General features: G+C 39.8%; 1 protein-coding gene across 1 annotated transcript in view; it reads left to right on the forward strand.

The window, feature by feature from the left end:
• The window catches only part of GABRA2 (gamma-aminobutyric acid type A receptor subunit alpha2), a 62,473-nt gene that overhangs the window by 18,016 nt on the left and 27,969 nt on the right, over nt 1–16,488 (forward strand). The window contains exon 4 of the mRNA XM_075752224.1: nt 9,541–9,608. Coding sequence (XP_075608339.1) covers nt 9,541–9,608 — 68 coding nt within the window. The remainder of the gene's footprint in view (nt 1–9,540; nt 9,609–16,488) is intronic.

Genomic DNA, 16,488 nt, shown 5'->3' on the forward strand with positions numbered 1-16,488 from the left:
ACTAAAAATGACTCACATTTGTTATTTATTTTAGAGCTGGATGCTTTTTTATTCTTGTGTGTGTGTGTGTGTGTGTGTGTGGTGTGTGTGAGGGTGTAGTGCATTTCATGATAGTCTGTTTTTATGGGAACTCCTTGTTCTTATTTTTCACATTTTGTTTCTCTATTTGTTAATTTTAACATAGTCAAGACTACTGTTTATAACTACTCAATTGTCTCAAATGTTTATACAACCAAAGCAACCATGTTATATTAATATCTTTACAAGGAACTTGTAAATTGGAGGAATAGTCTGTTTAAAAGGTAGGAAAAAAAAATCCAGAAAGATATCTAGATAGTTAATTGCTGTCTTAAAGGCAGTTGATACCTCTGAGATTGTCAAAATGTTGCTTGAGGTGCCAAAAGCCTATGAAGTCTAATAGTAATAACTGAGAGAATCTACATTTCTCCTTTTCCCCATGCAAAGAACCAATTAAGCTGTGCACTTCTGGGTTGCTTTGAACTCTCTTTCATGTTTAAGTACCAGCAGGATTCAAGCTATATGCTGGCTGATTGGTTGGCTCGATGTGATATGGGCTACACCAGTCAGGAAAGTAGTCTTCTCGTCAAGGATGAAGTATATTCTAGCTTAAACATCTTATTTATTCTCTACGTGATTTGGAAGACGGATCTGAATCCATGCCTCCTACTTTCCAACTCTGTTAACTAAGTGCAGGGCTTTTGATCATTCTGGGAGAGTGCCTCTTCCACTGGAGATGTTTCACTGTGTGTAAAATATCTACATATGTAGCAGAGCATGAACTGAGACCGATGTTTTGTACCACTAGACTGTAGAGCCATTCACAGTCTGGCCAATCAGCCACACACAGACTGAGGGCTTAGGTTTGGCAGTGCCTACTTTTCAGGACCCTGCGTACATTGGCATTCATTGCTTCGAACATCCAGGTCTCCTTTGTGGAACACGGGGAAAGCTCGGCATGTTGGCACAGAAACGGTGTGGGCATAGCTTTAACTGTCTGCAAAAGCAGTTCATAAAGCCAATAAATTGAGTGGGGATCTGTCAAGCTAACAGATTATAAAATGCTGAAGAGAGGCACGCAGCTGAAGTCTTTTCTTACCAACACAGGTGAAACATCTAAGTTTGGGTGCGAAAACATTAGCAGTCTCCACTTCATCTGTTCACAGTGGTGTGCCCCCTCTAGACTTCATGCCATTCCTCCTTTTCTGAAAAGACCCATGAAGGCAGCTGATAGCCTGTGATGATGGAAACTTGTGAGAGAGACCACCTCTTGCCAAGTACATGCTTGATTTAAAACAGAGACATGAACTCAAGTTACTGTGTGCCAGGATCTGTCTTGACCACAAAGGTGAATTTTCTAAGATAGGCCATGCTTCCTCAGTCTTTGGAAGGAATTGTTCTGCTTTGTGTAAATAATTAGATATTGAGCAGAGACTTCAATTTATGTCTGCTACATCCCATGAGTACTGCTAGGTTGTGGAATCAGTCTCTTGTTTGGTTTCTTGCTTTCTCTCTCAAAGTCTTTCTGGCCCAGTAAATTTGTAATTATTTATAGTTTGAGGAACTCGTTGGGACTTGGTTGAGAGCCAGTTCTTTAAGCTGCTTGGCAGCATCAGGATATTTTTGCCTTAAGGTGGAAATATGAGCACGCAGGGAATTTTAGGTACTGACAACATTAGACAGGAGTTTGGGACTAAAGGGAATTCAGACAAATATAAGTGCAAAATTTAGGCATTATGATCTAGACCACAGACACATTCAGATTAACTTGTATGGATTTAAGTGGAAACTTGGAGCTTAAATAACTGCGTGGAGCTTGTCCAATATACTTATAGAGATAATTGGGCACCAAAATCAGTCTTCAGCCCTATCCTTGAGTGACTTTCTGAAACTTGCGTAGGAAGCCTATAGTAAAGTTAAAACTGCACCTCAAATGTCACTTCATTCATAGGACCCTTTGGAAATGTGTTTAATATTGTTACCTGAAATAATAAGGTTTGCAAATTAAAGTTCTCTTGTAAGAGAAAGAAAAGAAAAAGTAGTAAATATAATGTTTGTGTATCTGATCTGCATTCTTTTCTTCTTTTTAAGTGAGAGTTAAACCCAAAATCTGTCATATACATGTGAAAATTATCTTAGTAACATGTAAATTTTCTCTCAGCACAGAGAGAAAATTCTAATTTTCAGTTTCCTAGCTGGAAACAGTGGTTTTACAGTTTGCACCAGTGTCTTTTACATACAGGACAAATCTGAGTAATTACCCGACTGTGGAGATATATCACATTATCTGAGTTGCAGATATGCCTGCATTTCATTCTGCTCACATTTTGTGGGTAACTTATACAAAAAAAAGACCTTAGCTCAACTAAAAACATATCTGAAAATGTTTTCCCAAGTCATATTTTTTGCTACAGAAGAAAAGGGTGTTGACAGTTAAGCTAAACATATTTTTCCAGGTTAATGTGTGGGTTTTTAATGGTCAGAAAGTCTCACTCATCTCTAAAGATACACCTACTTTTAACTGAAGTTTTGTATTACACTAATTCTCCCTCAAATTTATATTTTCCTGCTATTTTGGACCTGTTGTATTCAATTTCAGAATAATAAATACTGCTTTTCTGAAATAAAAATTCCAGATCAAGAATGGGCTTATAAACAGGACCAGGCATTCATTTAGTTTAAATGACATCATGGTATTTATTTCAAGAATAAGGTATTGCTTTACAGGGTTGCCCAACTTCATGAATTCTGTGTAGGCCTTTGGAGGGTCTCTGATATTCTTTACATGAAGCTGTATATTTAGTAAATGATATAATGCCTGCTAATAGGTATAAGCTCTTCAGAAGGAAAACAGTCGGGGTCTGTTAGCCTACTGACTGTCAATTCCTGTATCTTTCTCCAGAATATTTTCTCCAGAATATATTATTGTTTCAGTCAACACCATGAGAAATCAAGTACAGTACCCAGTTCAGGTCTCATTTACACCAAAGTGAATCAAGAGAGCAACTGTTAACAGTAACACTTACAGGTATTACTAGGTCTTACTGTAGGCTTACTCTTCATATGCTTTGTTAAAGATGGAGATTTGGAAGAGAAGTTTACTTATGGCTCATATTAAGCAATCGTCCTGCCGATAGACTGAGGATAGAGTGCGGCTATTGGAAGTGAAGTGCTGATGTCAAGGAGAGAAGTGAATTTGTGTCTTCTCAGAGTTGGCTTCAATTTACAAATTGGAAGTGTATTTACGTACACATATGTGGCTTTGAAACTGTTGTAATTTAACAGTGGATAATGAATGAAGATGCTGAGTAGTTGGATAGATAAAACTGTCACATAAAGCATCAAAACCAAATATAAAGAAGAACTGGCAGAACAGTATTTTGAAATATCTACATTCCTATGGATTTTGCTGCTCTTACGGCTCCACGTTGCATGACCTCCTCTGACCCCTGTTCCCTGCCAGCCGAGAGTGTCTTGAGCTGTCAACAGACACACTAAGGAGCTTGTCAGATAAGGGCAGCATGTTGAGTTGGAACAGTATTTGATGGATTAAGACCCTGGCTGTTTCACCTGTGCAATTCCTGACTTGTATTATGAATGACAATTTCAAAGCCTTTGGGCAACATTGCCAAGCGTGCCCTTGGAGACCATATTACAATGTCAGAACAATGTCAATTCCAATTAAATAATTTTTTATAGCAAAATAATTAAAGTAACATCAAGCTTTTGACAGCATTTCCACAAAAACTCAGCAATCCTCAGTTAAGGCTCCCACAGCACTGCAACTTGACCTCCTTTTTTATTTTTTGTTGACATAATTAAAGAACAGTATTTTATTTTCTTTTTTTTTTTTTTTCATGCTGTAGCAGCCCTTCAGTTACAGCCTTGCAGTGTTCTCCTGGGTACTATTTACTTTACATTTAAAATAATGTTTGTAAGAATTTTTTTCATGCTGGGCATTAGAACTGCATATGTATATTTTAAAAGCTCTGTCCCACCAAGAACACATTTGATGGTTTTGAATTACCTCAAACAGATTGGCTTTTATTTTAGCAGTCCAAAGCCTGGATTTACATTTTTTTTAACTGACTGAAAGTTCAAATTAAAAAAAACACAACTCCAACCTGATCTTCTAGCCTATTTTCTTGTCAAGATAGCCGTAATGGATAATATAGCCAGCTTCATGCAAATGAACAACTGGAACCTTGCTGACGGTCCACTCTGAAGTCTTCTCAACGATCACACTCTTTTCTTCTTTTAAATATACCTAGAATGAGCCATGCATGTTTTGGCCCTGCTGTTTGTAAAGAAAGGATTGTAGATTATTTTGGTGAGAGGAGAGGAGCAATGAGCAAAACACAGATAATTCTCAAATTTGAGAAATATTCAGAAAATTTACTTCAAGAAAGATAATCCTGCCTCAGGGTTCTCCAGGAAAGGGAGAGCTCCCAGGCGTGCCCAATGCTGCATGTCTAGCCACCCCATGTCGCAGACGCTGGAACCCTGTGTACCCCATCAGAGATATGCGCAGCTGAGAAGGGACATTTGAAAGAAAGCAGAGAAGTTTTGAAAACTGCCTGTCAGGCAGCAGTCCAAAGGAACTCATTCAAAATTGAATTGCTTCTGTGGAAATTTCCAGTTTTGACAAATTGGTAAGCACTGATGAGGAAGCTTTTCATCCGACTTTTCTGATCATCTCCATTACTCAACCTGTGCTTGATTTAGACTTCAGCCATTGCAAATTCTCTGCCAAGCAGCCTACTTCAGCTGAGCTAGCTCTTCTCCTGAGGAGCAAGGCAGCAGGACTTCAGATCTTCAGAAAGGGTATCCCAGCAGCAGGAGAGCTGGCATAATGGAACGGACAAAGGCACTGATACCAACTCTTAAGCTCTCAACTATTCTTAAGCTCTCAACTCCTAATTTTTGACAAGTCAATGATGTTGACATTTTCCAGTGTGGATATTTAATGTTGGACAGCTGAAGCCAGATAGGGTAAACACTTGTACTTCACATTACTTAGACTTCGTTTAATCCTTCTGCTTCAGCTTCCCAAGTACAGAAAAATGAAGGTAATAAAATTATTATCTGCAGAGATGGGTTATTATAATTAATGTTTTTAAAATCCTAAATGTAATTAAAGTACACAGTAAACTTTCCAGCTATGGATAGATAAGGATCTATAAATCTTCTGCAATTTGGTATATTTATTGCTTTTTCTTACTTTTGGATTTTATTTTTTTTTTTTTTAGTATTGATATCATGACAATTCAAGTAAGGAAAGGGAATCAGAAGAAACCACTGATTGAGAACCATATCAAATGTGATCTTAATAGTTATTGCTTTTGCTACTTCTATGGGATGTGTTTTTCTTCCTCTTTTTATTCTTAACTTTCTTGACTCTTTTTTTGTCAGTTTACCTATGGCTTCCATCTTCTGAGAAATTGGCCTAAGCTAAGTCAGATAAGCCTTCTTGTTTAACATTTATGACCAATACAAGATAGAAGCAATGCTATAATAGCATTTGCTGAATTTCAGAGCACTTAACGTGATGATGACATCTACCTGTCATATTCTTTGCCTGAGATTTTTTTTCCCCTAAAAGAAGCATCAGAAATAGAAACTATATCCTTACCCTTGCCTATTCCTGTTTCTTTGTTTAACCTTCAAAGGCAGTGATTCATAATAACTTAAGAGCTCACAAGTATAAATGAGTCAGTCACCCCTCCTCCCAACAGAGGGGTCTTAAAAAACTAGACTATTTTTCAAAAGCATTAGGCCTCCATTGATTTAAGCACTTTTGAAAATCAGACCTTTTAGTTATATGTTCACACATCAATTGAAGAAAAAGGGTTTATAATTATTATATATATTATAATTATAATAATTATATAATATTTTATATTATAATTATTATAATTATAGAGGGAAAACTTGTCCTTAATTTTTCTCAAAAAAATAGACTCTAGATTTGTACATGAACACATGTTGCATTGCACATTTTTTAGATGAGTACATTCCTTTGGCTTTTGCACAAGCACTCATGGTCCAGAACTGTTTGAACCTCCAGTGGGCTAACTGTGATGGCTTGTGCTGTTCTCGACAGAACGCGACTTATAAAGAGCCTGTAACTGTGGTGCCTGCTGGATGAATTCTGGTTAGAGAGTCCAGCTGAAACTGTGCTTTGTGCCTCTCAATTGTTTTCAGTAATTTAATAGCGGGACAAAATGTAATGTTTTAATACAGGCTTTATTTGACGAGCGTGTATCCTTTCAAAGCAATAACTGTAATATTTATTGTAAAAAAAGGAGGATTCATTTTTCGTTCAGTAGATTCTGATTTTGAAACCCAGAGTTCAAATTTGTAATTCAGAGGAATCTTTATTGTAACACTATGTAAAGTAACGATGAAGAAACAGACACAAGGCTCAGGCTGCTAACATTAACAGATGGTAACAGGAATAATTCAGGATTTATTACATTTCAGCTTCTTTTGTCTTTAAGGACCAATTTTCTTGTATGTAGGGTATGAATAGGAGCTTATAAAATATGCAGAATTTTGAGGGAAAATGTGAGGCAGAAGTTAAAATCTGCCAGTTCCTCTTTGGTGTATTTTCCTCTCTCTTTATTTCCTGTCTTCCTTTGTTCTGTTTTCTTATCCTTCCTTTTCCCTCAGTCTTCTCATCTCTTGTAACTTTTCAGCTTGCCTTGTCCCTTTCATACCCTGTTTCAAGACGTTCTACCTACTCCTTTCATTCTCTGCCGTGGCGTGGCTCTCGCCTGAGGAGAAGCAGCCTGGTGGAGCGCCTGCCGTCAGGATGAACCCTCACATCGGGGGAGAGCAACTGGTTGCGTTGAAACTCACTGCTGTCACCATTGCCTGGAGCTATGCTGGTTTAAGGCAGTTTTGGCAAAAAAGAAAGAGAGGTGCATGATTAATTTGCATCCATTCCCATTCCTCAGGCTATCAGGGATGAATTTGCCCCAGGACTTTTTATACACCTTGAAGTGCTTATCTTAATTATGACAAACTGAAATGAAGCTCTTGCAATTGAGGATCTGTGGATAGCAAGCATCTTCTTCTTCCCATCCACCCCCCCCTCCACTCCCCAAGTCTTATCCTTCACTCCAAGGATTTGATGTGATTTGAAGTGAGTAATGCATACCAACAAGTGGAATCTACAGACTGTTGTAATAGCATTTAACAACATCATTGTGGTCAATTTATTTATTCTCAGCTCTGTCTTCTCTTCTCATTTCTGATGGGAGGATGGATCCAGAAGTATGTAGAAATACTATGATAGAATACGGGACCTTTTTTGTGAAATAAAACTTAAAATGCAAGGCAAGCCTTAAGATTGCACATCCTGTAGTTTACTATATGCAAATTGTAAAGTCATTTCCATGTGTCATTTCATGTTTGCATCATACATCAGATGCAAACAACTGATAGCAATAGGGTGAGGTTACAACAGGACCATGCTTCCAATCATTTGGGGTGTGTGTGTGTGCACATTAAGATTTGCCAAGTGACTTTGTTGCCTATAGCAGGGTTCCTTCAGATTATACTGGTATAATTGAAATTAGCCTTGCTTCTCTGCTGTTGGGATACTTGACTGTCAGTCATATTTTTGTAACAGCAGTGTTTTTTCATGGAATTGTAATTAAGATTTTGTGTTGTCATTATAGTACAGGCCAAATTTCACAGTTAGTCCCTGCAGCACTGTTTTACCCCCTGAAGAGTAGCTCTTGTCACTTTTCCATTTCATGTCAGCCTGTGCCAGGAAACTATTTGGAGAGAATAATCATTTTTTTCTGGAGATTCTCCCACAGGCAACATACAGTCACTAGTCTTCTGAACTGTACCTGTGGTTTCTGTATGATATTTCAGCCAAAGCCGTAGTTTATCCTTGTTGAATACTAAGAACAGTGCAGACTCAGCACCTCTTGTTGTCCACTGATTGAAATGACTTTGTAAGATGTTTGGAATAGAAATCAACTCTGTTTGTGTATGGATGCTGCATATGGGATTACAAATAAAACATCTCTCAGGACGTGCAGGGGAAGTGTGCTTTCAGAGTTGCACATAGTAAGAGTCAGCCTTTACTTATTTGCTTAAAAAGCAGAGACAATCCTGGAAAGAACATTCGTTTGGGTAGGAAAGGCTTTACAAAGTCCTGTATTCTAATAAGCACGTCTAGTCTTTGGCTGGAAAAGGAAATTCAAGTTTTCTTAAAGATGAGAGTGCGGGAATGTGCCTCCCCCATGCCCCAGAAGTGTTCTGAAAGTCCCGTATCACCCCATCTCTGCTTCGGGTGCAGCTATATCCCTTTGAAAATATCCCTTTGCATGCTCCCCATGCAGCCGCTCACGGAACAGTCTGGCCTTTTCCTGACGGCTGGTAGAGCATCTCCCGTCATAGATGAGCACTGCTGATTTCTCCCAATAGAGGGCAGTGATTATACTGTTGGCCTCCATACAGTCAAAAGTAAAATCTGCCTATGCCACATATTTGTCAAAAGGTAGCTTTTAGGAATATAGAAACTATTAACTATTCATGGTAAATGATGATTAAATATGGAACTCATAATGTAACAGCAGGATCACTCATATAGCAGGCGGCTGTATTACTTTTAGAAATGGGAAATTCTGAAATGAGTCAAATTGCAGCTAGTTGTAGTTAAATATTTCTTCTCCAGCCAGCAACTGGCTTTAAGGCAGAGAATTCCTCACGTTGGCTGTCTTGAGCGCAGATGGTAGTTGGCAACTGCTGTAAGAAATTTCCTGCAAGTGTGTGTTATCCCTCTTTGTGAATACCGTTCCATTTTGAGCCTAATTGAAAACTGAAGATAGAAAACTCAGCAATTATTTTTCTCTGCAGTACAATATTTAATATTTTGATTTCATGGCTGTCTGACTGCAATGATTAGGAAGAACATTTTCTTATAGTATTTACAGTACCACAACAACGTATCAGGAGCATCATGAATCAAGGGAAGGAACTATTATGTTAAAATACATGCCACTTAAAACCATAGCCAATTAAAAAGTAGGATGTAGTCAATAATTGCTTTGTAAGCTTTTTCTTGTCTTTGGCTTTCAAAAAGGTATTCAGGATGAACAAACCAGCCTTGAACTAGAAAGGCTTTAATAGGAATGATCTGCAACACAGAGATAACACCTCTGCAACAAAGGCATTTTATGTTTAGACCCTTACTGCGATCCTTACTGCTCTGTAAAGTCCAAGACAGTGTGGTTATTTTTGCTGGTGGAGAAATGGGAAATATGTGTGTATTTACTGATGGTTGTATAGACCTTTAACTGAAACAAACTACTCAGGAGGACAAACTCTTGTCCGATAAGCTCTGTGTTAAGCGGGGTAGAGACCCCTAGTATTTACAACAGGATACTGATTAGAAGTAGATGAGGACAGAAATTTGTTCAAAATGTCCCATAGTTTTGCACAGAGAGTTTGAAGAAGTACTATAAATTTATAATGTTTGCTTGTTTTTTCTTTTTATATCAGATAGCATTACTGAAGTCTTCACTAACATCTACGTGACCAGTTTTGGACCTGTTTCAGATACTGATATGGTGAGTTTCTGAATCTTTTACATATGTGGCAAATGGTGTAAGATATATACTATTAACTTCCTTTAAACCTGTATTTTGCTTTTACTTATTGTGGACAAATTGGGAATAATTTCACTGAAGTCAGGAAGTGCCAAATCCCGGTAGTTCGAAAGATGGAAATTGGTTTATAGACCTTACATGATAAGTACACTTGTATTAGCTGTTCAGTTTGGACCAGTGAATCTCTTGGTTGTCCCCACTGACTGTACTTTGGTTCATATTCTGGAGCAGTCTTGAGATGGGTGAACTGGATTCCTGTTGGATGAAACTGGAGTGAAAGGTGCACTGTAGGAGCACACTTAATGTTGGCAACAGTCTGAAGGACCTGACCGGAGTCAGTCTAACATGAACTTCTTGAAAGATGGAGCTCAGAAGTTGGGTCATCAGCACGATTGTGGTGTTCTACAGATCTGTCCTTCATAATTTGCACTATTTAGTAACCATTTAAAGGAAGCCAGTGTCATTAAAAGAAAGAAATTGTCAGAATATTGCTCTGGATTTCAGTTTTTAATGAAAACAGTGTGTTGGTTTTGCGTGGCAAGGTTTTGGTAGCGGGGGGGCTACAGGGGTGGCTTCTGTGAGAAGCTGCTAGAAGCTTCCCCTGTGTCTGATAGAGCCAATGCCAGCCGGCTCCAAGACGGACCCGCCGCTGGCCAAGGCCAAGCCAATCAGCGCCTCTGTGATAACATATTTAAGAGAAAAAACAGTTAGAGAGCGCTTTTGCAGTCAGAGAGAGGAGTGAGAAGATGTAAGAACATCTGCAGACACCAAGGTCAGTGCAGAAGGAGGGGCAGGAGGTGCTCCAGACACCGGAGCAGAGATCCCCCTGCAGCCCGTGGTGAAGACCATGGTGAAGCAGGCTGTCCCCCTGCAGCCCATGGAGGAAGGATGAGGGGGTGTAGAGATTCCACCTGCAGCCCGTGGAGGACCCCACGCCGGAGCAGGTGGAGACACCTGAAGGAGGCTGTGACCCCGTGGGAAGCCCACGCTGGAGCAAGCTCCTGGCAGGACCTGTGGCCCCATGGAGAGAGGAGCCCACGCCAGAGCAGGTTTGCTGACAGGACTTGTGACCCCGTGGGGGACCCCACGCTGGAGCAGTTTGCTCCTGAAGGTCTGCACCCCTTGGGAGAGGCCCACGCTGGAGCAGTTCATGAAGGACTGTAGCCCGTGGGAAGGACTCACGTTGGAGAAGTTCATGAAGGACTGTCTCCCGTGAGAGGGACTCCATGCTGGAGCAGGGGAACGATGAGAGGAGTCCTCCCCCTGAGGATGAAGAAGCGGCAGAAACACCGCATGAGGAACTGACCGTAACCCCCACTCCCCGTCCCCCTGTGCCGCTGAGGGGGGGCGGAGGTTGAAGCCGGGAGTGAAGTTGAGCCCGGGAAGATGGGAGGGGTGGGGGGAGGTGTTTTAAGATTTGGTTTTATTTCTCATTCCTCTACTCTGTTTTGCTTAGTAATAAATAAGATGAATTTCCTCTCTAAGTTCGGTCTGTTTTGCTCGTGATGATAATTAGAGAATGATCTCTCCCTGTCCTTATCTCGACCCGTAAGTTTTTTTTTCATTGTACCTTTTCTCCCCTGTCTAATGAAAGAAGGGAGTGATAGAGTGGCTCTGGTGGGCACCTGGCCCTCAGCCAGGGTCAACCCACCACAAACAGTAATGGAAAAAACTCTGAGGGAAGGGGTCCTTTGTAGGCTCACTGCAAATCATACACAGATTAGGGAGAATGTTTCGCACAGGGGAGAAAGATCTTCATGGATATAACATCTCTAAAAGGAAAAAAGGGAATGACTATCTGAAAGTCACTTTAGTTGCCCTTGCCATTACTGCAAGAAATTATTTTCTGCAGGAAAATTTTTTTAAAGTGTTTTAAGCATTCACAATTATATACGAGTCATATAAAATACTACCTATGTGTATCTACAGATATTAAAAATTTAATATTTTTAAACACAGACAATATTTCCTTTTTGTATGAAAACTGTCAGGTTATGCATCATACAAACCAGGAAACATCTTGATGTTACAAGCTAGGTGGCAACGAAACTAAATATTTCATGGTACGGTGTGCATTTTCAAAGTTATTTGCTCACTGACTAACAGGTAGTCATAGCTTTGGAGAATATGTTCTGATTTATTGAGCGGGGTTTTTTGTGTGTTTGATAGTTTCAATTTTCAAGCTTTAGTTTGATTGTGGTGAATATATTACTGAGGCTTCACATGAAAATTCATTTCGTAGGAAAAATAGACATTTATTTTCTTTTTGTCACTATATGTGTTACTCTTTAGGTGTTTTTTCCTAATGATGTTAAGTTTCTGAAATTATTTCTATTTTATCACTAATTATGTAAAAGAAGTATCCACAGCTATATATGAAGGTGATACGAACATCTTGACCTTGTTAGTCTAGTATCTATCTCGTGACTTCACAGTGTTTGCACTTACGCTATTCCTGTGAAATGGGGAGATGATATTTAAAGATGTGGTACTGAGGCACAAGGACACCTACCCAAGGCTGTGCAAGTCACCTGTGCTTAAATGGGAATGCAATGAAAAGCTCCCTGAGCCTAATCTCTAGCTCCTGAAATACTTTTCACATCAGTGTGTAAATGTGTAGAGAACTCTGGGTGTCCATTTGCACAGACAGGTATGACGACACAGTAAGGGGTCGGGTCGTTTGATGCTACGGCTCTAACAGCTCTGTGCAGAGGCATTAATCAAAACAGGGTGCAGTGCATCAGAACGGCAACTGTTACTGTAATGGATCGGTCTATTTGCAGATAAGTAGATAGGTAAGTAAGAGCAGTTTAATACTTACTACTACAAGTTTCAGGGTTAATTTAGCTTGTTCAGTTGATAATTATAAAGTCATTTTGAAACGTGTGAGCAGTCAATTAGAAAATTCCAACATGTGAGTTTTGAAATAATAGCTTCTAAACTATCACATATTCTGTCAAACATGAAGGTGACATTAGAGTGTTTATCATGAGTACTCTTTCATTTAGGTGTTGCATTACTGAATTGATAATGTAAACTACTATACAGAGGGTTTACTGCTATTTTCTTCTGTAAATGTTGGAAGCTCTGGAATATTCTCATTTTATAAGCTTCCTCCTTAAAAGACTTAATTGGAAGACTAAGTTTGACTCCTGTCCATGTCCTCCTAAATCTTGAGAGGATCCCAAACTGAGTCTCAGACCTTTTTTTGAAAGTTGGGTCCCAGCTTCTGAGGTCCTCCACTTTCACAGTGTGAGTGGTAAGGCCCTCAACACATCAGGTTTTTAGGCTGGATGCTGCTGTTGCCCAAAACTCTCATAGTCATTGCTGCCAGTAGGATTCCTTCCCCTGGGATTTTTCATAGCCAAGAAAGTCAGCAGATACATGACTGCACCCCTCTGTATTATTTATTTGCCAGTTTGGGTTTTTTCCCCCCTTTGTTAGTGTCTTGCGAAGAACAACAGTGCTTAGGAGAAAAGTCTATTGAAAATGGGAAGGGGACTTACTGCCATAGGAGATGATTAACGTGTGTTTATAGTATGGAACAGGGACATGGCACACTGAAAATGATGGGTGGAACAAGGCTAAAGACACTGTTGACACATAGCAGTGTTGATTCACAAAGTTGATAAAATATCATCCTATCCTTTATTGTTGAATTGATAGCAATTTGTGAGGTTTCTGTTTTCCTCACTAAGTATAGTAGTTCCCGTTAATGATAATATGGTATCATGTGCTATGTATGACTCAGTACGATTGATAGAATGTAGGCTTTTATTCATATTCCCTGTATTTTTCCAGTATCATGATTTTGCAAAAATAAAAAAAATAATTAAGTCAGGGGAATTTGATCATTGACTGATTTCAGGCTAGCTGAAGTTGTCATTGAAAAATCCAGGAGGTAAAACCTGAAGCTGAGACTTTTCTACAAATGTGTTAAGAGTCAAAAACTTTTGATCCTTGTCATGGATTGACATTTTGACTAAGTTAAAAAGATGCTACTCTCTGTTCTGCCCCATATAGTCAGCTACCAAATTGTGGTGGGTTGACCCTGGCTGAGGGCCAGGTGCCCACCAGAGCCGCTCTATCACTCCCCTCTTTCATTAGACAGGGGAGAAAAGGTAAAACTTACGGGTCGAGATAAGGACAGGGAGAGATCATTCTCTAATTATCATCACGAGCAAACCAGACCGAACTTAGAGAGGGAATTCATCTTATTTATTACTAAGCAAAACAGAGCAGAGGAATGAGAAATAAAACCAAAATCTTAAAACACCTCCCCCCACCCCTCCCATCTTCCCGGGCTCAACTTCACTCCCGGCTTCAACCTCCGCCCCCCCCAGCGGCACAGGGGAACAGGGAGTGGGGGTTACGGTCAGTTCCTCACGCGGTGTTTCTGCCGCTTCTTCATCCTCAGGGGGAGGACTCATTGTTCCCCTGCTCCAGCGTGGGGTCCCTCTCACGGGAGACAGTCCTTCACGGCCTTCTCCAACGTGAGTCTCCTCCACGGGGTGCAGACCTTCAGGAGCAAACTGCTCCAGCGTGGGTCCCCCACGGGGTCACAAGTCCTGTCAGCAAACCTGCTCTGGCGTGGGCTCCTCTCTCCACGGATCCAGAGGTCCTGCCAGGAGCTTGCTCCAGCGCGGGCTTCCCACGGGGCCACAGCCTCCTTCAGGTGTCTCCACCTGCTCCGGCGTGGGGTCCTCCACGGGCTGCAGGTGGAATCTCTACACCCCCTCATCCTCCCTCCATGGGCTGCAGGGGGACAGCCTGCTTCACCATGGTCTTCACCACGGGCTGCAGGGGAATCTTGCTCCGGCGCCTGGAGCACCTCCTCCCCCTCCTTCTTCACTGACCTTGGTGTCTGCAGATGTTCTTACATCTTCTCACTCCTCTCTCTGGCTGCAAAAGCGCTCTCTAACTGTTTTTGTCTTTCTTAAATATGTTATCACAGAGGCGCTGATTGGCTTGGCCTTGGCCAGCGGCGGGTCCGTCTTGGAGCCGGCTGGCATTGGCTCTATCAGACACAGGGGAAGCTTCTAGCAGCTTCTCACAGAAGCCACCCCTGTAGCCCCCCCGCTACCAAAACCTTACCACGCAAAACCAACACACAAATCTTTTGACTCTTGGCCAGAACTCTGTTGCAAACTGTGTTCAAATGAGCAGCTGTGACTAAAAGATGGGTGTACCTATATTAGCTCTGTTATAAAAATGTTATTGTATGACATTGTATTTAATGTCAGAGGAAATGCCAATATGCAACAGGAATTTTCAACTTCATTTTGCAAACTAGTGAGAATCAAGGAAGGCAAACCAGAACATGGGATTAAACAGATTTTACTTTCACTGCTCTGTCTCTTTGAGCTGTTATTTCTCTGAAATGTTTAAGTTCAGTATTATGATGCAATGCCTTACAGGCTTCCAACCAGATCAGTGATACAAATGTATTTTGACATTAGCCTAAGAGAAGAAAACTGCATTGTTTAGAAAAACAAACAAACCAAAAATTGAACAGAACAATTGAAAAACAAAGCATCTCTGAATTTTCTAAAGAGAGTTAGAAAATTCTGATCTAAATTTCTGATTTAAGAGGCTAATTAAATATATATAATTAAGTTAAAATCTGTAATATTTGAAAATTCTGAAGTGAAGGATATTTTTGGTTGGAATGTAGTTTGTAGGATAACAAAATGGAAATTATTTAATTTAAACAATTAAAATGATTATTTATTTTTTCTTTTTTTCCAAATTAATTAATTATAGTCTGCTAGATTGACATACCTTTTTTTTTTATATATATATATATATGTATGCTGATAGCTCTAATTTCAGCACTACAAGCAAAGAACTTTTACAGCTTTTTCTCAGACTTACTTTCTTTCCGGGCTCTCCTGACACTTTGGCTTCTAAAATTTCCTAGATAGCCAAAGTGCTGACATCCTTGAGAGGAAAAAAAATGTATATGAATAATAAATGAGAAACATATGTACTCTTCAAGCAGTAGTTATTGTATGTGAGACAGAGCATATAGCCACTGAGAGCCTCATATGAAGTTTGCTGTGAAGAAAGCTTTCCAAAATTTTTGCCAGGTTTTGCTCAGAGCAGCCTTTCTAATTGTCACTGGGACCTGTCTTTCTTGCTTTCCTACAACACACAGTTAGTAGGTTGCAGGACCTGAATCAGTTTTGCCTGAATATTGAAACTAGCGACCTTTCTGAAAGTTTTGTGTTTCAACTTGCAACCTTAGCCTTTCATTGTCTTTGGGGAGTTTTGTTTACTGTGATTACATCTTTTTTTCCCCTCCTATTTGTTTGCACAGAACAACTTTTCCTAGTTTCTTGATTGTATACTTCAAGTTTTTCACTCCAGAGTCAAGACACATGAACATTTCTCTGTAGAGATGGTCATATCCAGCTAGTTCATTGCTCCACACACTTCCATCTTGTCAGTTTTCTATGAAACTTTCAATAAGTATTTCTGATTTTTCAAATATAGCCAGAATAGAAATTTTAAATGAAGGCTGAAGGTCAAATCCTGAAATGTCTGCAAGGATTGTTACACCATCTCTCACAACAACTGAGGATAGTTCGTTAGAGAGAGTGGCTGAACTGGGAACCACATTTGTTTGTTTGTGTCTATTTTTCAGACTTCCTCATTCCATTTTGTATTTCAGATTTATTTTTTTTTCTATGAAACTTATTTTTTAGCTATTTCAAAGTGAAATTATTGAAGCTTGATGAGGGATGTATAATATGTTAGTCAGGACAGAATAAGGGAATGCTCCAAGATGCTTTTTTTCACAAAGATTAAAAAAAAAAGTACTGCAACTATTTTACTGTAG

This window comes from Balearica regulorum, chromosome 4 (assembly GCF_011004875.1).
Source record: "Balearica regulorum gibbericeps isolate bBalReg1 chromosome 4, bBalReg1.pri, whole genome shotgun sequence".
Taxonomy (NCBI): Eukaryota; Metazoa; Chordata; class Aves; order Gruiformes; family Gruidae; genus Balearica; species Balearica regulorum.